Below are 27,963 nucleotides of genomic sequence, written 5' to 3' on the forward strand. Positions count from 1 at the left end.
TATTTCCATCTCTCTCATCTTATTCCTTCTAAATAAATACAGGTCACGTCCCACCCATCAAAACAATGAAATAAAAAAAATTGAGGTAAAAGTGTTCTACCAGCTGATCTTGACTGTGAACAAAAGTCAACTAAATATCACTACTGATGTGAACAAGACTTACTAAGAAACAAAATGCAAGATACTAAATTCTTCACTATAACTGCACCATAAAACCCAGCTTGCAAAGTCAGACAGCAGTAAACAAGACTCTGTACCTTAGCATGGAAATCATTAGTAAACCGACTTTTGATCCCAATTTAAAGTCACTGTACAAATTTTCCTTAACTTCTAGTCCAAAAAATAACGTTTTCTGCAAAACAAGTAACCTTGTCATAGTTCACCTTTATTCTAATAGAGACAAAATGCACCTTTCATAATAATCCTCAGCCTTAAAAACCATTCTTAGTTTGCAAGTGATCTGAAGTATAAAGGAATGCAAGCTATTTCCTTTAATTTGTCAAGTTTTGTTGTCTTTTACCAAAAGCAGCAATCATCATTAACTGTTCCAAACACCGTTTCCCTTTTTACTTTAAGGAAACGGCCACCAAATCCCACACAGAAACACATGCCACCCACCTGTACACCAGTTCATCAGGCTATTCAAATGACAGCATAGAAAAAACAGTTTACTTCTCGGTAGTATACTGTATTCATTTCAGATTAGTCCATTTTAAATATATTAAAAATATTTGTAGGAATGAAAACATTGCAAATGAATGAAAAACCGTATGTACACACCTCCACCATTTTTAGGCACAGACCTTAACTTTTGAGGAAGGACTAGGAATAAAAGGTGCCACAACCAACATCTCCTACGGCGTTACAGCCAGACAGCAGTCTTTGCAGTACAGCAGGGACGTTGGTTATCGTATAGCTTCTGTGTATTATAGCTATCCAGTCCAAGATAGCACATTTATTCTTATCAGTTCCCCTCAGGGGAAACGCATCTTAAATCTATTTTTGCTTTTCAATAAACTTCACCAAAGGAATACCAGTTCCCACCAGTTTCAGACACAAAAAACCTCCTTCAATAACACGTTTTAAACCCCAGGTGGTTACGACTGAAGGCATTTCCTCGATTCCTCCTTTTATTTTCCTCCCTCTCTTCTTTTTAATGTATACTTAAGTTATTTGTTCCCGAAACAAGAACTGAGACTCAAGCTTTTTAAGCATTTAAAACAAAAACAGTTACCATACCAAAGCACAGCATACAGTGTAAGTTTCAGTTGTAATTTCTCAGCTTTTCCTTTATATAGAGCTATATTATGGTGGACTGCGCAGAATTCTTCCAGTCTCCTCCACTATCAGCATACAGATCACGGAGAAGGTACGCGAATGCGGAATAATCCTTGTTGAAGCTGCAGTCGAAATAGCTTGCAGTTTGCAATCCGCAAAGCTGCGCAGCCTGTACGGCGGAGGTCCGATGGAAATAGAGGTTTAGTGCGTTGCCAGGTTCCCGTGCTCCTTTTAAATTCTCTAACATAGTCATAATTTGTACCTGAATTCACACACACAAAAAAAAAAAGATAAAATGCTTAAAATACACAATAGCTACCACCACGGTGAACCTCTAAATAAGGCAAATATGCAAACAAGAGCATGCACAGAAACTCAAATCAGTTTCTGGATACATGGTTGAAATTACTGTCAAAAGGAAAACTACCATGACATTTCTTATCTAATTATGCCCACTACATTTGTAGAAAGCCCTGCTACACACACATATACATATACGAGGTCTGACAAAAACACCCGAGACTGTGCCTGTAACTTTTTGTATTTGACAAATTAAGAAAATCAACTACAATCACCTTCAAAAGAGCTCCCTTCTGAGCTGACACACAGCTGCATACAATGCTGCCAACCCCAAAGGAATTCCACAGATTGCTCTCCTGGAGGCTGTTGAGGATCTCTGTCATTTTTGTTCCACTGACATAAAATTGGTTCCTTTGGGCACCAACTCGATCTTTGAGAAGAGGGAGCCCAGGTCTGGCAAACAGGGTGGATACTCAAGCACATGTCTTTGTCTCCCCCCTCCCCCTCCTGCTTCCTGAGCTATATGGTTGGTCTCACTGTTTTGGGGTTTTTTTTTGTGTCAGACCTTGTATACAGACATGAAAACAAGTAGTCTTCCAAATGTCTTTTACAGTATGTGGCCAGACACTGAAAGGTGAGTACTGAATGTTTCTTAGGACACATTTATTCTGCTAGGATTTAGAGCCAAGAGTCACCAGTATATCCACATGAACCACTGGATGATGCTCTCAAAGTGCAGAGCCCACCTGCTCACCACCGCAAAAGTGGGAGAAACAACTTCAGGCACTAATATTTTTTCTTATATTTACAGAAATACAGTAATAAAATCTTAGTCTCGATCTCTTCCGATCATCAAACTGCTAATTAACCAAGTGCTTATAATGCTGAACTTATTTCTGAAGCGTTCCAATGAACAAAACCAACCTGCACATTTCTGTACGTCCAGCATAATTCCCCTGAAGAACACAATACTTAACAGAACACGGCCCCAGCCTTTCATACTAAAAAAATCCAGACTCATTAGTGCCAAGTGTTTAAAAGACTGGAAGAAGACAAGCAATAGGAGTTTATTAGTTCTAATGCTGACCTGTATCGAGATCTCCAATCACATATATGCTGGCTCCAATGGGCACGGCTCCATACACAAAAGAAGAACTAGTTGGGATACATAGGTTCTGGTCATTTAGATAAATCCACCTGTAAAAATAATAATTTTAAAAAGGTAAGTGAATTTTATTAAGCACATTAAAAAAAAACCCCAGATTCTTTTTGCAACCGTCATCTTCAACTCAAAAGCAGAGCATACAAGTTAATTTGTTACGTAAAAACCGTTAGTAACACTGTCTAATTGAGGACAGTACTGGCTTTTCCTAGGCAGCAAAAGCAATTGGAACTGCTTTTTGGGAAGCTTGGGATGCTTTATCCTGAAGTTGCTTTATTTCAGAATTGCTCCACTCATCTGTGTAATCCATCTGTAATAAATTCTTGCAGCCACCCAGTGTGACCTTCTGGAAGAGAACAGGCTTATAGGAAACCCTTTTATACAGAGAAAATTTTAGGCTGCTTTGTCTTAAAATCAGTAGAGTCATAAACACATGCAAGTCTTAATAGTCCATGCTGCAGGAAATAAATTGCTATAGCAGGGCCTCGTTATTAAGCAGTGCTTTCTGCCATATAATTCCCCACCTGCTTTAATTGTACTTCACCAGCACCAAAAAATCCCCTGCCCAGTAAGAAAAAAGTAGCACTTGGCAATGTTAAACTTCAAATAGGGGATAGAGGCCTGGAAACCAAAATGGCAAGGGATTTTGGGGAAGAAATGTCTATTACCTAGAATTGAAACAGACCTTCCCGATCACGTATCAGGCTCACTTTCTAGCTTCTACTATAATCTTACAAGTTCTGTATGCTCACTTTAAGCAGAGTTTAAATAAACAAAAAACCCCACAAACAACACCGTGTGAAGCCTGAGCACTTTACTACTGCACATATACTTTAAAAAACAGGCACAACTTTTCAGGAACACTTTCAGGGCTTTAGCAGTTAAAATTAGGAAGGAACAAAGACAGGAAGGGCAAGGGATCAAGTTTCATCAGAATTTGACTAAGCTCCAGCTTAACTGGGTTGTGCCTACTGTTTGAACAGTATGGAAAAAACACCATGACAAAAAAAATAATCACATCTTCAGGAATTTGAAAACACTCCTTGGAACATAACTCTTGCATACTTCCCTGGGATGGCTCTACTTAAACCAAATCAGAAAGTAGCAGAAGAGAAGGCATGTACCTCTAACCAGACAGAAAGGATTGCTCTGAAACTGAAATACATTCCCACTCAAATATAAAAAAAAAAAAAAGGGAAGGAATATTGACTTTGTTTTCAGTCTTGATGCGATATAAGCAAAATAAGCCATCCATACTGCTGTAAATAATAAGCAGGGTGGTAACTGCTTTATTTTCCAAGTGGGAAGTAAATAGATGTCATACAGAACCAATATATTCCAGACACATCACCTCAAGCTGTGAAATGAAGCCTACAAATGAGGGAAAATCTTCTGGATTCTTCTCATCTGACAGCACTATCCGTCAGCCAGTTAGTTTTCTCATTATATTTGCATAAGCATTTTCTTTTAATGAAATTCCTGCACACTGAACGGGAAAATTTTCCTAATTACAGAAACTACATTACAAGATTATTTAGTTTACTACTTACTTACTGCTAACAGCATTTCCTTATTTTTACAATGTTCCAAAACGAATACTTTCAAGGAGTTTTTACCAAGTATTGCTTATGAACAAATATCTCTCACTTCTATCCCCCTCGGTACCTGCAGATTTTGATAACGCTTTTGACCCAGGAGCTCGTGAGAAGAAGGAAGAAAGCCTTCCCCTCTTACAGACCACCAGTGAAAGGCAGCAGCAGCTATGCTCAAGAGCTCCACCAGCAGCCCTTTCAAAGAATCCTAAAGCCAATTTGTGCTCTATTAAATATTTCCAAATACCCACACAGAAAAGGGAAAAAACAAGCAAACAAACCCATGTGTATGGGTATAAACCAGTTCTCCACACACCTATGTGATGCAAAAAGGCATATTACAAATTATGAACTCTGGCAGAAAGAAAAACGGACCCACCAAGGTCTTTTAAGATGTAGTTAAGATTTCCTGCTTTTTATGGAGTAGACCAGCACTGGATCACTGAGTAGAGGATACCCTTACAGCTACATTTCCCACTCACAATTTTTTAAAAATCTATTTTTAGCTCGATCCATTTTTCCAAAACCAGGATGCAATGTACACAAATCTCAATCTATAGCCTTTGAAAAGAAATCTGCATCCTGAAAAACCCCGCAATCTGACAAACGTATTTTCTATCTTCAGTTCATCCGAATTTATTCATGCATGACTTGAAAGACAGCCTGACAAAACATTTATTAATTGAAACTTGGTTACAGAAGCACTGCAAATATGAGAATTATTTTCTACATTATTCTGTCCTCATTTCATGTGTATGCTAGTATTTTGTCTCACTTCATTTGTTTTATTACTTGTTTATACAGTACAGCTTAGCAGGAGTTTCAATGTTTATTTTTTTGCTAGCGTGAAGATCTCTGCATATCCCTATTCTTTAGAAAAGTGTGTCATGATTAAGAATAACAATTTAGAAAGACTGTGCACTGTGAGCTATTCTGGAGTAAGTTACTGTCAAAGAAAGCAATATTAAACAAGTTAAGTCTCGGTCCTTTAATCCAATTCAAGCCAGAATTATGGTGGTTTATATGAATTAATGTATTTAGATATCGATGCAAGTACACATTTAGACATATACGCTAAGTAAAACCTGTAACTTAGATCCTTGTGAAGCCTGGATGCCTAGGATAATGCTAGATCCTGTATTCTCAAGTAATGAGCTGAAGCACATATGAAAAAAAAAGATGCAGACCACACATGGCTGCACATCCCCATAAATCAACAATATCTGATGGCTCAACTCACAATTCAAAGAACTATTTCTATTCCAGAAGAAAATAACAGCTAGAAAAGCCTGTAGCTCATTGTGAGGTGTGCAGTATTGATATGTAACTACCAAAACCCACTGTGAATTTTGGTTTGAGACCACTAGAATTTATACACTGTGGTTTTGACCCACTGGGGCTAAATGATCTTGCAAACCTATTCCTCCTTTCCACACATCTCTCAAGCCAACGCATTTGAACTTCTGTCAGTCATATACTCATGCACTATCTAAAGTGATATTTCAGCTTTGACAATCTCAATATTTTTCCAACACTGTAACTACAAAAAGAACATGCACTGTGGAGCCTGAAGGTGCCTATATCCTTCACGACAGCAGTTTGAAGCTGCTAGTTTGAGGGGGACCAATTACCCTCATTTCAGAAACTATTGCTCAGGAAATAAGTGCACTTTTCAATTACACATTTATCACCAGGTAACAACCACATAAAGTTTAAGATGAAGAATCTGCCTTTGTATTTAATACCTTAAATATGCACTGCAGGATTAGGAGAAAGATACTGTCCACCTGTCGTAAGTTATACAGGATCACACGCTTTACTCTCGAGTGATGATGAAGAGCAGGGCATACAGTAGCCCATGCAAGCAGAACTGCTTAACTCATCAAATACACACAGTATTTAGCACAAGGTTTTCAGATTTAAGAGAAGCATATTATTTAAGTTTTCATCCTTCACTTAAAACAAAGTGATTTAAGATTTGTGTTCTACTATTTCTGAACCAGTCCAGGAAATAACACCCTCATGTTTTCCAAGGACAACTTGTCTTTATTATTTATTCAATATTTGTGTAAGATTCACTGCCACGGCCACCCTGCGAGGCACCCACACCGCCTGGCAGCTGTTAGACCCCAGGAGCTGGAGTGCTGGAACATAACAGTAGCATTGCCCCCTCTTCTGGCCAGCAACACCCTATCTGCCTCCTGGGACTGGGGCCAGGGGCCTCCCCGAACCAGAGAGCAGGTGCACCAGGAGGCCACAAAAATGATCAGAGGGCTGGAGCATCTCCTATACAAACACAGGCTGAGAGAATTTGGCTTATTTCAGCCTGGAGAAAAGATGGCTGAGGAGACTTCATAGCAGCCTCCTCATACTTAAAGGGACCTACAGGAAAGTTGTGGATGGACTCTTTAAAGAGTGCAGGGATAGGACCAGGAGGAACAGGTTTAAGCTGAAAGAGAGGAGATTTAGATTAGATATTAGGAAGAAATTTTTCACTGTGAGGGTGGTGAGGTGCTGGAACAGGTTACACAGAGAAACTGTGAATGTCCTGTCCCTGAAAAAGTTCAAGGACAGGTTGAGTGAGACTCAAGCAACCTGATCCCATGGAAGGCATCCCTGCCCATGGCAGGGGGGTGGAGCTGGATGATCTTTAAGGACCCTCTGACCCAAACCATTCTACGATCCTATGAACCCCAGCCAGCAGCACTAGAAGCAGACGTGGTGATCGTCCTGCTCTTTCATGGCTCTCCACTTCCAGAGGAATACACACAGCCAGTGAGCCACCTGTTGTGCAAGCACAAATTTATGCTCAGATAAGTTTTTGAGCTCAAATTCTGTGCGGTGGCAAAGCAGAAAGGCAAACTCTGGCTATCTCAGCAGCCATCACGCACACCTCCTCCAGCAACTCCAGGCACAGATCATTTACTGCTGCCTCACCATCCTCTGTACCAGAACAGCCCTTGTGCCACTCGCATAACGTACGAGGTGCTAGAACAAGAGCTGAAGCAACTGCATTTTTATTACAACTTTATTTGAACTGTGTACTAACAACTCTGAGATGCCACCAAGCATAGACACAGAGAGACATATCAGAAACACCGGTGGACAGGCATCTGTGCTGCAGTCAGCAGGTGGCACCACGGACTCACCTGCAGCACCTGCGCTGGAACCTCCCAGCTGTTTCAAATTCGGATTTATGCAAGCTCAGTCCATAGCAACCAGTGAAACAGGTTTACAGTCACTGGTGAGGAACCATGAACTGTACACGGCCTTCTGAAGATCAGAGTCAACATGAAAATATTTCGGGCAAATTCAACTGAAAATAGCAAGGAGACAGGGGGGCAATTATTTCAAGAATTCTTTCCTTTTCTAAGTTCTCTTGCCAAAAAATTAAACAGCTTTTAGTATCTCCCTACACCCCCATAGGACTAGAAGATGCTAGAGAGCATCAGCACCAACAGCCTCTCTTATCTATCTGCCTCCTGTAACCACTGTGAAGTGTGTTTTTTCTCCAGGATAATTTGATCATGGATTGGACATAACATTCAACAATGCAGAAGACCTCTCCATACAGTAATTGAAGTCTCTTTATAGCCACATCTTGCAGTGAAATTATATAATGAACTTACACCTACTATTTTATTTTTGTGTCCTTTTTTACAGTTCACAGTCATAAATCAGTCTTGATCTTGTAATACAGATGTATTCATCTCCACTGTCAACAAGTATTTTTTATAATTTGGTTTATATAAGAAAAAAAAGAACAATCCAATTTTATATGCAAGAAAATAAAAACGCAAACACTGCAGGTACCAAAGCTTCAGTTATGACTGAAGAATTAGATGACTACACACAAAATTCTGACTAACGTAACATTTTGAATAGTTATGACAGGTAGTAAGGCGGATACCTAACTGAACGCCAGAGCCAAGAGATAACAGATGAAGTCATCAGAAGTAGATTCAAAACAAACAAAATGAGATCAGCCATGCATAATGTGTTAAGGTGGCTGTGGAACGTACAGCACCCATAGAGTCTTTCCTATGGCAAAAGCCTACATGTTTTCAAAAGCAAATCAGCTGTAAATACTCAGAAGAAAAATACATTAAATATCTTAGCTCTAGCTTAGGAATTCCCTATGCTGCAAATCCCTGAAGACAGGGCTAGGTCATGGAGAAATACCCCTGTACATATTTGCACTCCTCCACAAGCACTCATGAAGAATCTAGGGCACGAGTGCAGGTGGAAAGCAGCAGCACCCTGCACCTGAGGAAACTGCACAGCACAGGAGGAGAAAAACCAGGCAAACTACTGGTATGATCAAGGGCTTCCTCCTGCCCAGGGGCACTGGAGACTGACATGGGGGCCCAGCTTAAGGCTTGGTATCTTAGAGGGATGAGCCATTGAAGCAGATGGATATTTGGTAATAGCCATATTGGATCATAAAAGGTAAAATGAGTAACAGATATATGGCAAAGTTGTAAAATGCTTTGAAGTGCTGGAGCAAGGAGGTGGGAAGGTGGGGTGGAGTAGACAGGCAAATGTGTAAAGGCACCTATTTGCTATGTTTATAGCTGTAGGTACTTACCTTTTAAACTCATCATGATAAAATTCAGACTTGCACGTCACCATCTCACTGGCTTGACTGTCATCACGACTCCTGACCCCACCAAATACGTAAAGCTCAGAGGCAACTCCACAGGCCACTGCCCCAAATCTGAGAATTCAAATAAGAAAAAAATTACAATAGATAAGAACTATTTCACTCATTCTGAACTGTATCCATTTTTCTTTTTTTTTTGTTTGTTTGTTTTTAATTTATACACACGCACACAACTCTTAAATGTTCAACAATATGAGTCATGACGATGAATTACAAGCACCTAGTTCAGACCATGTGAAAGAACAAAGAAGCAAAGTATTTATCTCTAGAAAAAATATCCAAAGTATCGTCTTCTAGTTTTCATTTGCGTCAGGGAAGTATGGCTCGTAACATCAAGAGTTTATTTCTACAGAATTCTTATTAATTGCTTGGATGCTTATCTTTATTCAGCCACACGTTGGCATTGTAACTACAGGCCACTATGATTCAGAAAGACAACATTAAATCCATATTAAACCCATAGGTCTCTCTAACAGCCATCTTCAATGATTCATCATAGAAAAGACAACTTCCTCTCACCAGAGTGTTAAAGGTCATACAGCAATCTAGTTCCCCCCTTCCTTTTTCACTCACCTTCTCTCTTTCAGAGGACAGATTGCTGTCCACTGCTGAGTCCTAGGGTCATAACACTCAACAGATTCAAAGAGTTTTCCATAGGAGCCTCCACCCATTGCATAGATTTTCTTCTTCATAGCTGCATAGCAGCCAATCTTGTAGAAAAAAAGAAAAAGTGCATCTAAAATTACATACAAATGCACAGTATCAAAAGCTCAAAACTAACTATATACACATACACACATGTATGTATTTGGGTTGCAAAAATTTCTCAGTTAGAGTTTTGGTTTGGTATATAAATAAAGAAGCTGCTCTCCATTTTGTTTTGAGAGTATCTTGCAACTTCTACATGAAACAAAAGGTTGAAATATGTACATATGTTGGCATTAACTATTCAACAATAATCAGTGCAATAATATACAATGTAATTCTTACCTTTCTAACCATGGTCAAGTCTGGCTGCTTGGTCCAGGTCCGGCTATAAATATCATAGCTCTCCATAGAGATGAGCTCTCTTTCACCGTCCTCACCTCCCAGAATATACAGAATTCCATCAATCTCTACCACACCAAAATTATGTCGTGCCTAAGGAATATTGATAAAGTCAACATTGTAAACACAACTGCTACTGTGAATAAATCACTACAATCTGTTTTTCAGCACACCCATCTGCAAAGGGATATTGGCATTCTGTCTGGTTTTCCTTTTTGTTTTATAAATTGTGAAGTCTTAAACTCCAGAATAAGATAAAACTTCTTCAACTAAACAAAACAAAGGGTATTCAAAGAAGTCAGAGCAGCAAAACCAAAAGAGACCTCACAGAAATCTAAGAAGAGAGCTTGGCTGTATTTCAGTTTGCATAGCAGTGCTCTATACAACGAAGCTGTTGCTTTCAGGTCTTTACAGTTGCAAAACTTGGACCCATTATCTGTCAAAAGGCAGCTCTTTATTTTGTATGTAGGAGCACAGCTACCCTCAGTCTTATTTAGAGTAATGCACTGTAACCACAAATGTGGCCAAAACTACAGGCCTTCGCCAACCAGAGACTAATGAGGAAAAGCCTGTGGGAAACAACAATTTCTTAATAATTACCCTACGCTGATCCAAGAAGATAAAAATACAGGTGTACTAAAGATGTATGTTTACAAATAATAAACTATTATTTGATGGAATGCAAATCTGAAGGAAACATTAACTTAAACCAAACTAGAATACAAATATGTCTCTGCAAGCCACGTTCTGTATGTCAGCCAGTCCTCTGCCCCTCTTTTCTGTACAGTCCAACCCCTTTGTCCATGTAAGAGCTTTCTTGTATCCAACACAAACAAAACATACTGGCCTTCTAAAAATAAGCATATGGATAATCTTAAGTATACGACCGATTCCCTGAACTCTGAAATTTTGTAGTTCAGCTTTACATCTAGCTCGTTACCAATAGTTTTGTTTTTCCAAATTCAGAAGTCATTGTCAGAGCACAAGTATAACAAGAGGATATAAACAGAAGGCAGTCTGTAGCACAATTCTGAATGTGTAACATGCAAGCGATCAGAGATTCAAAGTGAAATTTTGCAGAACAAGAGGAATGTTTTGTCAAGTTAGATAGTGATCTTGCCTCATTCATTGGTGGTAAGGAACTCCATGAATTGGTATCTGGATCGTATTTCTCTCCAGAGCTTAGTGTTCCCTTGTTTTCATCCTGACCACCAAGCACAAATAAAAATCCTTCTGTAAAACAAAACATGGTATGATCTTAAAAACAGGACTCACACCTGTACACTGAGCAAGATAACACGACTGGCAAGTTGTATCCTGGAATTCATTAAGAGATTCAGACCAGTCGCAAGTCAAACTCTGGACTGGAGAAAGTAAAGCATGAATTTATACTGGACTCAATTCTAGCTCTGTAGATAATTAACATATTCAGTGATGCAGTAGCTAGAATTTATGTAAAACATGAAATACTCCCGGAGAGACAGATATACCAGACTGCCAGAAAACATTGCAGGAATAGTGATTCTAAGAAACTCAGAAGACAGGAATTTTCACAGAATAAAGTAAAGTTTTGGGCAGACAAAGGGGAAGCATGAAATAACCCCAGTGCAGTCAATCTTTAAGAAAAAAAATCTTATTATAAACCATATGTCAGATTTTGAGGCACTGGTAAGTTTTCATAATATTGACTTCACAAATACAAAGTTCCCCTTTACCTGCTGACAGTACTCCATGATTGATCCTTGGAATACTCATAGGAGCAAGTTCAATCCAGAGCTGTCTATTGGGATCATAAAGAGGACACATACACCGCATCACTGAGGTTGGTTTCCGTGATCTGAACACAGGGTGGGGAGGGAACAAACAGAAACAGAAAGACGAGACAGAATTTTAAGAGTTCACTGTTAACAACTTGTGTCTGAAACTTGCTTGCTCATCATTTAATATATATTCACAAAGTGTGGCATTTTTCTGGTAAGACGACCTCCAAACCAAATGTGTGTAAGTTTATTTTTGTACAAAAGCAGATGCACTTCGTTCATATCGTATCTGCCTATAACAATTTTTAATGAAGGAACTTTGAACAAACTAAAAAGAACTGACATAGAGTATTAATAATGTCTGAGTAAACTGATCCACAAACTGATGCTCAAAATGTTATTTGAGTATTTTATTACACTTCCATAAAGAGCAAACATCTAAGCATTAAACTTATTTGAGAAGGACAAAACCCTGTCCTCTACTTCAAAGGGTACTCGAGAAGTGAAACGGATTATTGTGTGGAATAGGGATTTTCACCTGGCATCTCATTTTTTGGAACCACATCTACTACCAACAAAACAGTTAAACCACATGTTCGTTATTTTAAAAAATTTATTACAGATGCTCTTCAGATGATTAGAAAAGTGTTTCTCCAACATTCTGTGTTTATTTTGAGTAAAGTCTATTCAGTTTAATGAAAAACAACAGCCAACACTTACTGAATAAACAACACATCCTACCCTGTGTTGAATGTCAAAAAATTATCGCAACTATTTATTGCTGAATTATTTACAAAGGTATTTCAGGCGTGCCTGATCAACTTAAAAACAAACTCAAATGACAGAGCAATAAGCCCTTTAGGCGCACACAATCCCTCCACACTGTTTTCAGACGTGTCATGAATGCCAGACACCTGCGGTTTTAGCAGCTGTAACGACCTGCAATGATGCTTCATACTTACACTCGTTCTTCTCCACCAACAGTCACTATACACTCCGAGTAACCCCGGGGCTTGAAGGAGGCCAGCATCGCCTCGCCCTGCTGGGGTGGAGTGAGGGGAATATTGTTGCACTCTTTGACAATTTCCCGTACCAGTGGGTCGCTCATCATCTGCTCACGTAAATAGGCTGCATCTAAGCCCGAAACCCACACTGCTGACATGACATCCTTCATGTGAACCTACAAAACGAGATAAAGGACAGAAAATCCCCCAGGCTTTACAGAGCAGTATTAAGGCACTTGTACATACAGATACTTCCATATTTATCAAAAACTTAGAAGAGCCTATTTGGTATTTGGAAGTAAAAACAAAATTCACAACACAATGTTACCAAGAAAATGCAAGAAGTCTTCAAAGTTTCACTACAAACACGCTACTTGCTTTCTCTGTAGAGAGACAAGATTGTATCATCAAATGTCAGAAAGGTAGATTTTTTTTCCTAAGGTCTATTTAATAATAAAGGTATTGGAAGACACATCATCAACACAACTTTCACCCTTTTACTGCAACCCCACTGTCTGCCTTTCAGGCAAAATTTAACTAACTGTGTAAGTGCAAGATTAGCCTTGAAAGAAATACGTCTGTTTAGGTTCGCACTGATTAGAACACACACACTGATTTGGAACACATTCAAAATATAAACACTAGATGTCCTGACCTTTCTTGATTCTGAATCATGAGAAATCCACCTAATCACTGCTTCAAAGACGTATCTTTCATTTCCAACATTGAGCTTTTCCATCGACAGCACTTCTTTCAGTTTTTGAGGAGTCAGTTCCAAGAATTCCTCTGTGCTGCTGACATCTCTAAAGTGAGTTTCCAGATACTCTGAGGCAAGGTAGTGAACATGATGCAAACAATAGTGCAGTGCAAAGTCCCGAATACCGATACAGTTCTCAGCAGCTATACAACCTTCTAAAAACTCACAGCAGAGAGTTTTTAAGTCTGTAAGCAACAGGAGATCAGCTGCCTGTACCACATCTTGGATAGTTTCTTCATTTAGCCTGATCTGCAAGAATTAATTTAGAAGTTAGAGCTATTATCATTCATTTCTTTCATGACATGTCTGCATTCATTACAGTAATTCTCAGTAGGCAAAAATGGAATACAAATGCCAGTGTAAAAACTATGAGAAATTGATATGACTACCACACATTTACAAATTAACACACTGATGGAAAGGCTTTTGCTTGACAGAAGGTGTCAAGCAAAATTTTGTGCCTGAAATAACCATAAAATTGGTCATCTAATCTGGGAAACTAGATGAGTTTTGCTGTAATAAACAAACACTTTTTTAAAATGTATGCTCAGACATATCTACCTTTTCTTTTTAATGCTTAAACTCGTTCAAGAGTCTCAATCTGGTTCCAAACCAGGCACACCGACTTAAAGTCCTGCTGAGGCTACTGGCACAAAGATCCAAAGGGGCCTCCTATCGGCAAAAAGAGGCTGGAGAGCTGGGCATGAGGGTCAGGAAGGGAGGATGCCTGATTTACTGCAACATTCAATGATGCGGTCTCAATTTCTACTGCTATCAAAACAGTTCTGTCAAAGACTGCATGTTTTAAAGTAAGTTACTGACAGTAACCACAAATTTTAATACAAACATGTGACATTGACTCTTCTGGAGTCCTCCCTCACTGCACAAGAAGCGTAGAGACAAGTCCTCCAGAGCCCACTGCCTCTACTTCCCATGCACAGCCCCAGAGCAATACATATTGCTTTGTGGAAGCTTTATCACAGGTCTTTAGGCCTCAATAGGTTTATCTTTCAGGATAGCGGTCTTAAAATCCAGATTATTTTGCTAATTAGTCCAATTTATGTTTCTATTAATACCATACCTGCCCACTGAAGATGTAATCTAGTATCTCTTTCATGATATCAACAGATATCCCTTCAAGTTCAATCTTGTATGTCGAGCCATCATCCTTTGGAGGATTATAATTCAGTTTTGTTCTAAAAGAGGAGAAAACAAAACAAAAAGCTCACAACCTGGGCATTACTTGCTCTCAGTTTTCTGAGGAAACAAACACTAGTTATGGATCACCTGAGCTATAACAGAGATGTTAAAACTTTACAACATAATGTGAAAACTGCCTCTTGAATTAGCATGAGAAGGATTTCAGTATGGTCTCTAATACTGCTCACCACATTCCCAAACAGAACAAATACGTTAGCCTTGCAAACCACCCATGGCATCAAAGAGTCAAACTAATTTTTCCCAGCTCATTCATCACAAGCATTGAAGTTCTGAGTGAAGTTTTTCAAACAGAGCAACGGCTTTGCTAACACATGAAACACGAAAATTTGCTTTGATAAAGGTGCAAAAAAAATCCAAACTAAAAAAACAGTTTACCAAGAAAAAAATTACAGTGAGGAGATGCAATCAGAATAAATGCTAGCAGCACAAATATTTGGATTGCATTATCATTTTCTGTAGTTTATGATGTTATCAGCCCAATGCTATGCCTGACTGTACCAAACTATGTGCTCACAGTTGTAAGGAAATAGCCCATGTGCTGCTCAGCCGAGCTTTAAATATTCATCTGCATCAGTGGACACTTCACTTATGAGCAATTTCTTTAAATATACCAGGAACATTTTGATGTGCCTTTGAACAGAAGAGAGGGGGATTGAGGGAAAAGATGAGACAGCTCTGCTTTCCATCATCTGTTAGTGCAAACGCTTTTTCCAGGAAAGACAATTTCAAAAGGGAGCTTTCATATTAATTTGAATTTATTCTTAGAAATAATTAGTTTCCTAATGTGACAAGCTGTGGCTTTGCCCAGCCCAGTTCAAAGTGTCCAGTTTGTCAGTGTTTTGCTATCCACACTCATTCTAAGTAAATACTCAAATAGGACTTAGCTTAAGAGCTGCTTCACATACTCATATCAGAATATATTAGTTCCTCACAAAATAAGATGTAACTCTCATCAAATAAAATTGCAGCCTATAAGAAGTTATTTTTAAGTGTGAATAAGGATGGTCATTTTAGCCCTGAAGTTATTCATATTTGTGCTTTCATCTTCACATTGTTTTTCTGTGGCATGAGACCCATTGCCAGAGAGCAGAACACTCTAAGAGATAATTCTGCTGTGACGTGTACGCACGGCTGTACGAGGTCTGGAGCTGAGTTGCTTCATTCTGTGCTTCTACAGCACCTAGCACAAGTTATAATACAAATAACAACAACAATATAATATGGATTAGGAAATCGTTTACTTCCTAACACTTGGAAGGAGATTAGAAAAAATAAGCCTACGTGATTTCCAACAAAGCATGGGCTGCAATAGCAGACACTGATTTGCAAATTGTTAGTTGAAAACTTCTAAACCAATACACCGCTTAAGCAATCCCGTACAACGTGCATCCCAACTCATGCCATCCTCACCAAGGAATGCGCATTTGTCATGCCTACAACTCCAAATCAATGAAAGAGAAAATACACAGAGGAACATGTGTTTTCAACCCTATCCCAGTACCAAGGTTTCTTTACACTCATTTTCAAGACTATCCAAACTATCTCAATTTTAATTATGCCAACTATGCTGGAGTTTTGGGTTTCTTGGTTTGTAATGAAAGCTACATCTTGTTTCCCTGAGATGAAACTGTGTTTTCTTTTGGTTTAACATAAAATACATAAAGGCTTGCAGGTCTGGCTTCCTTCACCAGAACAGGGAGACAATCAGATGGTACCAATGTTTCATATGTATCAGGTACCTATGAGCAGTTGGCGTGGTCAAATACCTACAGAGAACCTGGGAAGTCCAACACATTGTGAGGCTTAAAACAGATGTCAGGCACGGAATAAACATGTTGCACATCAGAACTAATGAGGAAATTAGGGAAAGGCCTCATGCTACTTATCACTAACTTTCATCTTGGCATCACCTGTTCACACCCAAGCTAAATCACCTCTTGCATGGACTTCAAACTGACACCTCCTAGTACCAAGAAAGTGTTGTTCAGAGATTGTGGGTCTTATCAGGCTAGATGTTCCAATTACTGTGTACTACTTTAGGCATAGACAATTGTTAACTTGAAAAGAAACAAACCAACCAATGATGCAAGCCCAAAACAGAAACTCAAAGCAGAAAAGTAACCTTGAGAACAAATCGACTGATTTCAAAGTTACACACACTCATACATATACACCTTACACAAACGGACCCTAATTCAGACTAAACTTTGCTCCTGTCATCTGTCCTGAGAAGCTGTAGTTATCCATCCATCACACAATTTTTATTTGTTAGTTAACAAACTATTAGGTTATTTGGTACAAAGATTTCAGAGCTAAGACACGATAACCACTCCCAAACAGCAGCTGGAAGTACTTTTTGCTGCTCACGTCAAGTACTGCACAATGGCTGCTGTCTATTTGGATGAGGCAAGTTAAAAAATGATGCATAGACATATTATAACCAAGTCTGGGGCTGGAAAAGTTTAAGATAAAGTTCTGAGCCTAAAGTGGAAAAAAACAGAAGGATCAGAAAAACCTAGGAGGTACATAAGCAGAGGGCAAGGAGCCATGCCTCATCTTGCATCACCCAGCATCAGCTCTTACCTGCACTCACACCTCACTTGCAAACTTAGGTCTGGGCACTCTTGTTGTAACACATGCAAGAGACAGAACAAGAGTTTCAAAACACCTTTGTTCCCAGTTCAGAAAGACACAGCAGACAGCACCGTGTGAAATATGTAGCCCATGTCCTCCACCAGATTTCACTTTACAAAAGTGTTTCCAGCTAAGCTTAAGCAGAGGGTTTCCAGTCTGTTGGTATCTCATGAAGGCGGATGTTTTCTTTCCACCATGCTCTTCCTCACAGTGATTTATTCAGTCTATGATTTACGTGGCAGAAAGCTGGAAGTGCGAATCAGCATCCAAGGTGCAGGGACATGCTCAGCTGCAGCCCAGCTGCTTCCAGCACATGAATATGAGTTCTTCCTACTCCAGAGAACATTTCTAATTATTTTAAAAGGACTCTAAGTTGCCAAACCACAGCAGAAAAGGCTGCCTCAGTTTTCCTTAATTCAGATGAAAGACCAGAATATCAAGATTTAGAAGGAAACACCCCACTCGCACACACCAACCAGAACATCCATTAGCTGGGTGCAGAGCACAGCTGATACACATAAGGTGCTGGTGGAAACAAAACAAGGCAACATCTTCATCCTGTTTTCTCAAGTAATTTAATTTTGAGCAGCTTAACTCCATACATATTTTAAAAGAAAGTTTTCCATTTTTTAATTAAGACTATCATCATTTTAAGCTGCAATTGTTGCCAGTAACACAAGTAGCATTCTATAAATACATAACATTCACCCCAACTTCTGGTATCTGGTGAGGAAAACTGCTTGGCACACGCTGCACCTTCAGGAAGTGGTACAAGAACAACTGGGTTTATGTTGTGTTTCGATGTCCTGTGTCTGTGTGACAAATTTAGAATCTGCTCTTCCACATCACTTAAAGAAGACAATCCTAATGAGTCATCTCAAATGACACTACATAAGGTAGACGGAGGAAAACAATCCAGTACCTCTTCTGTATATGTAAGCAACAATACAAGCAAGGTAAATCATTAACACAAAAACAAGAGCTGAAGAACAAATGCTGATGTCGCTAGAAGTCACAATTCACATCTAATTACATAAATAAGATTCAATTCAAAAAAATCTAAGACTTATCTAAGACAGTCCACGGTTCTTGTTAAAATTAAGATGGTTCTCCCAAATTACCTCTCATTAGGAAAAAAAAAAACCCAAAAACCAAAGAAAAACAGTGATACTCCAAACCTTAACAGTTTACAGGAGAGGGAAGAATAACTTTAAAAACCCCAACCAAACACAACAACAATCAAAATGAAAGCCAAACCAAAATTCATCTGCTTTCCTGAATCAGACATAATTCTGTGGGAATACTTTTATCTTTAGAATCTCTGCCTTAATTGTAAACTATTATGAAAAGATAAATCATGTATTTCTACAACAGTGACGTAAGTTATAAAGATAACAGTATAACTCTTGGAATGCTTTAATCCTTAAAGGGCTGGTATAGGGTTACCTAAATAGGTAAAGAAAACACCTGCCTGAGAAGGCTTTGCCTTTGTAAGTGAGAATGCTCTGGACCACATCCACTTCAAGCAGGTTTGTGATATTGACAGTGACCAACAATCAGGAAATTTGGGAAACAAAAGACAGACACTTTGTTTTTGATGCTCTGCTACACAACTCTTTTACCTGCACTCCCATCACCGCACTGCAAGCGATGCCTTCTGCTGACCTACTTCCACAGCTGCACCAGAGTGTCAGGAACAGCACTGCAGGAGGCAAGAGGGAAACACTTTGCTTTTTGAAAGGAGCCGTCTTTCTAAACTAATGATTTTGCTCCAGGTTAACCATAAGGGCTGGTCCGCACAAGCTTCACCAATATTGCCACCCCAGCAAACTTTAGTGTTAAGGGTAGCAAAGCCATCCTTCCAAAACAAAGAGTAATAAAACTTGGGTTTGATGATATATCCTTTGCCTATGCCAGTGTTTGGGCATTCTCCAGAGAGCGTTAGCACTTTAAAATGAAGTTATACCTCCAACAGAGGTTTCTAGCAAAGACATGCACCAAACCTGAAACATGCTCACAAGGATGAGTCAGTCCCAAAAATGACAAGCAAGTACTTTGAGATTTTGTCTGAGTAAGGAGAAAACTTTAAAACTCTGCTTTTCATGTAAACATAAGGTCATTTTAGACTCCTCCTGACCTGGACTTCCTTATGTAGGCTTGACTTTCAAGTACAGGCTCTCCACGTTAAATTAATTATGTCCTACTTAGGATTGACCATTTTAATGGCAAAGTTTCTTCATCTGTCTGCCTTTATCCCTGCAACATTTTCTCCCATGAAGGCTGGTCTCTCTGCGTGCAAATAACCTTAATAATCACATTATTAAACAGGTCACACACAAAACCATGATGCAGCAGTTCACTCCACCCATCACCATCCTCCAAAAAGGTATTTTACAACCAAATCAGAAGGTTTTCTTTGAGGTCGCACCCTGGCCTTTAGCAGCACACATGAAAGACAGTCTTACCACACCCTGCAAAGAGTGCCAGCTCTCAGAGGATTTTGGCTATGCCTCTCGTATGTCTCTTCTCTTAAGATTATCTGTAACTGCAACTTCAGGTCTAAAGGCAAAGGAGTCCGCCTAACAGCTCAGCACAAAAATCTGCAGGAGCTGCTTTGCTTGGTCTAAGGGAAGCAACTAGGAATAAACTTTCCAACAGACGAAAAAATTAAGTCAGGCAAAAATGTAAGTCCTTCCCCATAAAAAAGAGAACAAAGCAATCCCTTCAGCAGTAACCCAGGGGACAAGCACAGGGCTCATGGGCTTCACTCAATGAAGAGCTTGTTTACTCTGAAAATCTGAAGTTACTCTGACTACACTGAGCTCATCCAAAGCTAGACTGTAATCGCAACTGGAAATCTACTCACAACCAGCACATCTTGCCTGAACATGCGAGTTAGCCCAAAGATGACAGAACACATGCTTGACAAACACAGGCCCCAGAATGGACTCCGAGAGCTTCTCAGCAGCAGAGGCACCTGCCATTTCACCTGACTTTTGTTTATTTTAGCCAGCCTGGGAAAGAAACAAGAGACTGTACCAGCTGAGCTAACAGCAAGCCAAACACAATGAAAGCAGATGAGCTGGCTGCTGGGCCCTGATGGTTTGTGCCACACACTTTGCTGAGTAGATGTAGTCCAGTGTCTAGATGTTCAGATCTTCTCATGGGAAGCACAGATCTCCTATGTACCTTCCCGTATGGGAAATACCAGTCATCGGATCTAAAAACGTGGGGTCTGACTTATTTCTTTCTTGTTCTTTAAAAGGTGGGGAAAAAAAATATCCTTATTCCTCAATGGGCAGCAGGTTAGCTCACATGGAATGCTCATCAAAGCATCTCCTCAAGAAACTAAACCCGTACCACATATATGCCATTTTCGTGCTACACATTATACAAGATCACTCACTAAACAGATGCTTCGTGTGATTTTCAGTGAAAAATCTCAGTGAAGATTTTCAACATCGCTGAAAATTAGCTTTCTACTGAACAGCAGTGTTACACCTATTAGAGAGCAAGTCAGGACTAGGGCTTCCTCGGAAATACAAAGGAAGACATTTCTCAAATACAGCTTTAAACCAAGAATGAAATGAATCTTCTTTCAAATTAACTCTGCTTTTAAACGTGTTTAAAATCCTTTCTCCAGAAGGAACAAGTACGGTACGATATGTACGTTGCTAAAATAACAATAAATATTTTTAAGAAATGCAATGCTGAGTAGTGAGTGTGCCTCTAATAATCCAAACAGGGAGACAGCAGAACTCCAGACACACAGTGAAACCTGGAAAACAGAGATCTGCAAGACTATCGCAGAAAGTGCTGACATTGCCAAGAGGAAAAAGGAACCAGGAGCGTGGATTTCACCCGTACAAGCAGGAAGAGCCAGGAGTCTGCAATTCAGAGCACCAACTGTAGACATAAATAATAACAAGAGCTGTACTAGGCAGCTTAAAGCACAGAGGAGATGTAAACCAATGTGCCTGAGGACACAAACCAGAGTAACTATTTGGTATTAAGAACATGCTTCCTTTATAGGCAATGAGTGATTTCGGAGATGTCCATAACAGTGATTTTTTTTTTTTTGTTCTTTTCTTGGAAATGTTAACCAGTGACATAGATATGATACAGAAGACTCCCCTATGTACAGGTAACACTCTGCTGGTACTCAGCACCAGGACAGAGAGAAAGCTTCGTACAATATATGAAATACAAGGTCTCAACAGAGAGTGAAGAAACAAATTCTTTAGAACCATTAGTTACTTTTCATATTTGTCTGCCCACATGAGGAGTAAGTTCCTTTGTAGGTGCAGCAGAGATCAATGCAAACAAAACAGGTTCAGAGAGAAAAAAAACCAAAACAAAATACAAATCAAGAATTCCACTCATCAACTCTAGATGTTTCTCCAGACACATGGGCACCTTCAGAACAGCCCTGTTTCAGCCACAAAATACATTTTAAAGCACGCAAGAAAAATTAATAATAAAAAAGGTTCTTTTAATAATAAAAAGGTTTTGCCAAACATGGCAATTAAAGCAGGTGTAAAGACAACCTACAGAGTATAAATTACCCAGGCATGCCAAGCAGCTTCATCCTGCCACACCTCCTTCCACCCCAACTCGCCTTTTACACCAGGCACGCAGATGAACTGTGCATCTTGAGATATAAAGAAAGGCCAAGTTCTCCTGCGTAAACAAGATGCTGTGATTTCCAGCTCTCCCTCTGCCTGACGCACAGGAGCAGCCCAACTGTACTTTCTTGCTATTTTGAGCTGGGCAAGAGCCTCATTGCTTCCTCCCTTCAGGCCACATTTAGGGGCTTGTTGAAGCAGGAATATAACAACTCCTCATTCAGCCTGGTATAGTGACTTTTAAATCCCTTTCTAAACTCTTAAGTTTTTAACATATCTGTATCACTGTTGCTCCTCGGCTACTTATTCAAACGCAACACGCATTTAGGCACTTCTCCTGAGTTGCACCAGGTAAAGAGAGTTTCTGGGCAAGGAAATTATTTTGATTTACTGCTTCTCAAACTTACACAGACTTCACAACTCTGTTATTACCAGATGACATTTTAGTTTCATTGAAAAAAAAATAAAATACCAAAACAAGGTTATGCCTAATTTAAAAAACAGATGCAAAAGCCTGGCAGCAAATTCTGGCCTCACTTGTTCCTGACTTCCTACTGCCAGGGCAGCCCGTCAAGCTCCCAGGAGACTGCCAGAAACAAACTTTTCATAAAAACCCTTGAAGACAGCATGGTTTTAGATCCCTCCTTGATAGAGGGCTTACTACAACACTGCCCTGCACACTCAGTGAAGAAAGAACAAGCCGTGGCACAAGGACAGCCCAATTCAGCTAAACCAGAACTTGGAGGCACAGTGTCCTGACAATCAAATAACTCCCAGATTCAGCAGTAAAGGTTTATATTTGTGACTTCAGTACCGGTCCCAAACAGATGTTTTTAAAACACTGTAAAAACTCTGTAAATGTCAATAAAAACAAACCAGTACCAGGAAATAAGTAGCAGAAGCTACTGGCACACATTGGCTTCTACCTCACCTTGCTCTACAGTATTTGTTGTCTAACAAGTGTGACAAAACCTGCCAGGTCACGTCTTTCCAGTGCGGTGCAGGACAGATGTCCCATCCCATTTTTCACCCCAGCACCTCGGGATGTTCACTGACACACTCACAAAAGCACCACGTTTCAGCAGGCTGCCTTCTCACAGCTTTCACGACAGCTCAGAATGCATCAAGTGCCAGCAAACAGAGGAAAGGACAGGAGGTCAGCATTGTGGGATATGTCCCACCGCATCTCCATGGAAGTCTTTTTTGGCACTGGCAGAGAGGTTATGGTTTTGGGCCTGTGCAAGCGCCTTGGAAGGCTTTAGGGATGTCAGAAGGTTGAGCAGCACAAGTGAGAAGATGCAAATGCTGTCACATTATTTCTGATCAAAATCGATTTACAAGAAGTACAGCTATTTACAAGTAAATGGAAAAGAATGTGAACTCGATATCACATTTTTATTTTGGGCAATAAAGAAAATAAGGGCAATTGCCAGAACAAAAAAATGCTTTAAAAGTGCAGGCAAGCTCCTGGCCGATTTGTTACAGTAGACAAAACTAGGAGCTAACCAAGCACAACTTTAACTTCTCTACAATGCACAGCAACACCACTTTGAGCCAAACCACACTTAGTCCTATGGCAGTCTCTTCCTGAGGAATCCTCCTTTTCTCAGGATCAGGAACACACCACAAGACGTTGGAGATGTGCAGGAAGACTTCTGTGTTTTGTAAATGCCAGGATTTGCTCCAGGGGCACACAGAGGGATTAGATAAACTCATATATATAAGGCAATTCCGTAGGAATTCACACAACCAACTTAGACCTCACTGAGCTACAAGCAACTTGAGGCAAGACCTCAAGAATCAAACTACCACAAAAATTAATTCTTACTGGTCCCACAGATTGAAAATTTATTCATAAAAAAGGCTTTGGTTTTTTTTCTGTATGTGCAGATGCTAGCCTATGGACAAGAATGGCAGATGGGACCTGTGGCACCAGAAACACTTCCACGTGTTTCTGCATCCCCTTCTCGTCTTTCGTCCTCTCCCCAGTGAAGCTGCCGTTCTTGAGCTGCATGGATAATCCCGTTGCCAAATAACTGGAGGGAAGCCACATCACTATAATTTTACAAGTGTCCTACTCATAACCAGTCAACCAAACAGCTTTCATGCAAAACTAAAAAACAGGTAATGCTCCTCTCTGCACAAATCCTTCAGCACCCACAGACTCTGCTCACACCCAACCACCCCCTCAAAAAGTCCATGGCTGCTTATTTTCCTACTCACACCCTGAACTAAGCATTCATGCAAACCCTACACAGCTTCTGAGCTTGCCCACCAACTTGCCCACAGCCAGAATACATAATGACACAGCCAGATACATAAAACACCACACAAACTCAGGTTTCCACTGCTTCACTGCTAAGTGTGTTTCACATATCCATTCATCTTTCTTCCAAGCTTTACTTCTGAAATTAATTAGTGGATTTTTCCGAGCTTTATATTGGAATTTTTCAAATGAAAGCAACACAAACCAATTGGTATTTGGAGGCTGTTTCAGCCTCTGGTACCACAGCACGCCTTGGAATTGTCTACATTTAAAAATCTAAGGACATAAAACTCTTGAGTGTACTGCAATAGCTCTTTATGTAGAAAGTTAAACTGATCCCATTATTTGAAAAAAACCAACGCTTGCACAGACTAGGCACAGGCTGGAGATTACTTTTATCTCCAAACAGAGCCATTGAAACATTTTTGGCTGGAAATGTAATGCTCCACCGTTGGCAACCCACCTGACCGATCCTACCTGATGTGAAGACCCATTGGAGTAAGAGAGAGAGATCCTGGGGTGACAAAAAGAAGGGAGACAGGCAGCAGGTAAAAATTAGGCTCTCCAAAGGCAGCTAAAAGAAATATATTTCTTAGTGCACCATACAAGAACTAGATACATGTATTTTTGATTCTTTGCATCTTGCAAGCCTAAGGAAAAAACATGAGTAAGCTTAAAAAAAACAAACCCCCAAACTTAATCATATGTATATATTAATGCATGTAACCTACTTTCACACATAGCTAATGAGTTCCTTCATGGGATTTGAACCTGAACGATTTTGAGTTTAAAAAAACCACAACTCTAATGACTACAAGTTTTGTTGCTAATGTAGTTATGTCTGGCACTCTTGCACCTCACACACGCTTAACTCATGTTTCCCTGGTACATTTTTCAGAGATGAACAACAAAACGCAATACTTCAATTAATTCTGTGAAAAGGTACTTCACCACAGAGTAATTTAAAATATCTTGTAATTAGGCACTTTTTGTTACAGTAAAGAACTGCACATTTCCTGTAAACTCAACTTGCTGGTATAGTAGAACAAGTTTTTCCAACAATATGACCTCTTTCCACCTACAGCAACCATTCTGGACCTCAGTGTCAGGTATGGCACACAGTCATCTAAAATATCAGCAGCAGCAACCTAAAAAACATCCAAGCGCTTTGAAGAGTATTGGATCAATGGCTCATTTCCATTTCACATCTTTGATTTGTCTGTCACCACAGTCTTCCAAAACTGCTTCCCAAGACAAGCAGTGAGAAAAATTATTATTAGTACACAGGCTCTGTGGTGCCTTTTCTGAAAATTCTTGTTGACCTTCCTTATCTGTGAGTTTTATTTCATTTTATATTCCTCCCCTGCCAGCTCAACCCACGCAGAGAACTGTTTCTTTAAGCGTGTCCACCATCAACACCTATTTAAAAGCTAATTACCAACTTCGCATTCGATTTATTTTTAGCTTACTTTTGTACTTGAGAATGTCGAAGTTGACAACAGTGGTCACCCAAAATAGCACATTGTCTAAAAGTGGACGACGATGTGACAGTGAAGCTGGTTGCACTTTTTTGGAGAGCAGCACAGAGGCTGCCCACCCAAATCTAGTGCAACTATGTGGATTTTAGGACAACTTCACAGAAAGTTACACCTGTAATGAAGGCCCAACCGTTACAAAACATAATGGTTGCAGACTTATGAATCATAGAATCACCAGGTTGGAAGAGACCCACCAGATCATCGAGTCCAACCATTCCCATCAATCACTAAACCATGTCCCTCAGCACCTTGTCCACCCGTCCCTTAAATCCCTCCAGGGAAGGTGACTCAACCCCCTCCCTGGGCAGCCTCTGCCAGTGCCCAATGACCCTTTCCATGAAAATTTTTTTCCTAACGTCCAGCCTAAACCTCCCCTGGCGGAGCTTGAGGCCATTCCCTCTCGTCCTGTCCCCCGTCACTTGGGAGAAGAGCCCAGCTCCCTCCTCTCCACAACCTCCTTTCAGGTAGTTGTAGAGAGCAATGAGGTCTCCCCTCAGCCTCCTCTTCTCCAGGCTGAACACCCCCAGCTCTCTCAGCCGTTCCTCATAAGGCCTGTTCTCCAGCCCCCTCACCAGCTTTGTTGCTCTTCTCTGGACTCGCTCCAGAGCCTCAACATCCTTCTTGTGGTGAGGGGCCCAGAACTGAACACAGGATTCGAGGAGCGGTCTCACCAGTGCTGAGTACAGAGGGAGAATAACCTCCCTGGACAATCCTTTGTTTAAAGGATACTGGGGTCTGCGCCCATTTTACAGGCCACGACAAAATTAGTGTCTTCGTTACCTGCAAACTACAGGACTTTAGAGTAAAAACCCTCTGGAATTAACCACTTGTGTTTACCCTCTCTGACACGTAGATACATACTACAAACCCCTTCTTATGGAGGGTATATTCTTCTAACTCGATGTCATTGGACTCATCACCCCTGGCACTACGGAGAAGCTGGAATCGCTGCCAGAGGCTGCGGCGAGGCCTCCCGGGAACGGGCTTCAGCAGGAGCACAGTCCGGGATGGCTCGGGAGCCGTGACTGTGCTGACACAGCCCGTCCTGCCCAGCCCCGGCTGCCAGGATCCAGCTCTCCCGGCGCTGCCAAACCACCACGTCCATCGCACAGGAACGAGGGGACACGGGACGGGGAGACGAACCGCTACGGTTTCTAATTTAAAAGCTGCCGCGCTTCAGAGCGGGTTACGGCCACCCGGGGCCCGAGACACCCGGCGGACGCGAGCCGGGGAGGCCCCGCTGCGCGGCTCCCGGGGGCACCGGGCGCTGCCCCTGCCCGGGGTTCACTTTACCGCGTCGGGCGCTTCCGCCGGGCTCTCGGTAGCGCTCGCTCAGCCTCCCGACCCGCAAGCAGCCGCAGTTTAACGCGGAGGACGCGGCGGCACCGGATGGGGGGGGCGGGGGGGGAAGGAGCGGGGCAGCCGGGCGGGGGGCGCATTCCCGGAGCGGGGCGGGGAGGGGGGGCGGCAGCTCCGGGGACTGCAGAGCAGCGGCAGCTCCAGAGGGGCCGGGGCAGCTCCGGGTTAGAGGCGGCTCCGAGGACTGGAGAGCAGCGGCAGCGCCGGGGGGCACCGGGCAGCTCCGGAGGAGTCGGGCAGCAGCTCCGGGAGCCACCGGCAGCTCCGGGGCCGCCGCCCTCCGCACCCCCGGCCCCCGGGCAGCCTCGCCCCTTACGTAACGGCGGCCGCGGGCCCGTCCGTACCTGATGTAGGGGCTGGCGGCCGCCAGGATGTTCTTCTGCACGGGGATCTCCTCGCCCTCCAGCACGAGGTGCGCGTCGCAGAAGCGGCTCTCCTCGCGGAAGGAGCTGAGGGCGCGAAGCAGCCGCGCCGGGTGCTGCGGGTCGGACACGGCGCTCGGGCCCGACATGCTGCCAGCCGAGCCGGGCCGGCCGCGCTGCGCCCGCCTCACACCATGGCCGCCCGCCCGCCCGTGACGTCATCGCCCCGCGACACCGCCCCCAGCACCGCCCACGCTCCACGGGGGGCGGGGCCAGCGGCGCCCTGAAGGCCGCGGGGGGTGAGGGGGAGAGGGTGGGCGAGGGCGGCGCTGTTGCGGGGGGGTCTGTGCGGTCTGTGCTCTGGAGCCCTCAGCAGAAGGACATGGAGCTGCTGG

The 27,963-nt window shown here is 41.5% G+C and overlaps 1 protein-coding gene across 1 annotated transcript; it reads right to left on the minus strand.

Moving 5' to 3' along the window:
• Positions 1-364: 364 nt before the first annotated feature.
• On the minus strand, positions 365-27,768 carry GAN (gigaxonin). Its single transcript, XM_069868395.1, has 11 exons — positions 27,551-27,768; positions 14,645-14,759; positions 13,462-13,812; positions 12,765-12,982; positions 11,758-11,879; positions 11,163-11,275; positions 9,986-10,135; positions 9,569-9,705; positions 8,921-9,049; positions 2,666-2,775; positions 365-1,540 (listed from the first exon to the last, which is right to left on the minus strand). The coding sequence occupies exons 1-11, from the start codon at positions 27,715-27,717 to the stop codon at positions 1,359-1,361; spliced, it is 1,794 nt and encodes a 597-aa protein (XP_069724496.1). The 5' UTR covers positions 27,718-27,768; the 3' UTR covers positions 365-1,358.
• Between the last annotated feature and the right edge of the window lie 195 nt (positions 27,769-27,963).

Source organism: Phaenicophaeus curvirostris, chromosome 14 (assembly GCF_032191515.1).
Source record: "Phaenicophaeus curvirostris isolate KB17595 chromosome 14, BPBGC_Pcur_1.0, whole genome shotgun sequence".
In the NCBI taxonomy this organism is placed as follows: domain Eukaryota; kingdom Metazoa; phylum Chordata; class Aves; order Cuculiformes; family Cuculidae; genus Phaenicophaeus; species Phaenicophaeus curvirostris.

Bases quoted from the DNA above. Each gene is read 5' to 3' on its own strand.
- GAN (XM_069868395.1), bottom strand. From the start codon at position 27,717: ATGTCGGGCCCGAGCGCCGTGTCCGACCCGCAGCACCCGGCGCGGCTG. The intron at 12,983-13,461 runs GTCAGGACATCT...CTCGTTTTGTAG, and splicing joins ATGATTCAGAATCAAGAAAG to GTTCACATGAAGGATGTCAT. The intron at 2,776-8,920 runs GTAAGTACCTAC...TTATTTTTACAG, and splicing joins TATCATGATGAGTTTAAAAG to GTGGATTTATCTAAATGACC.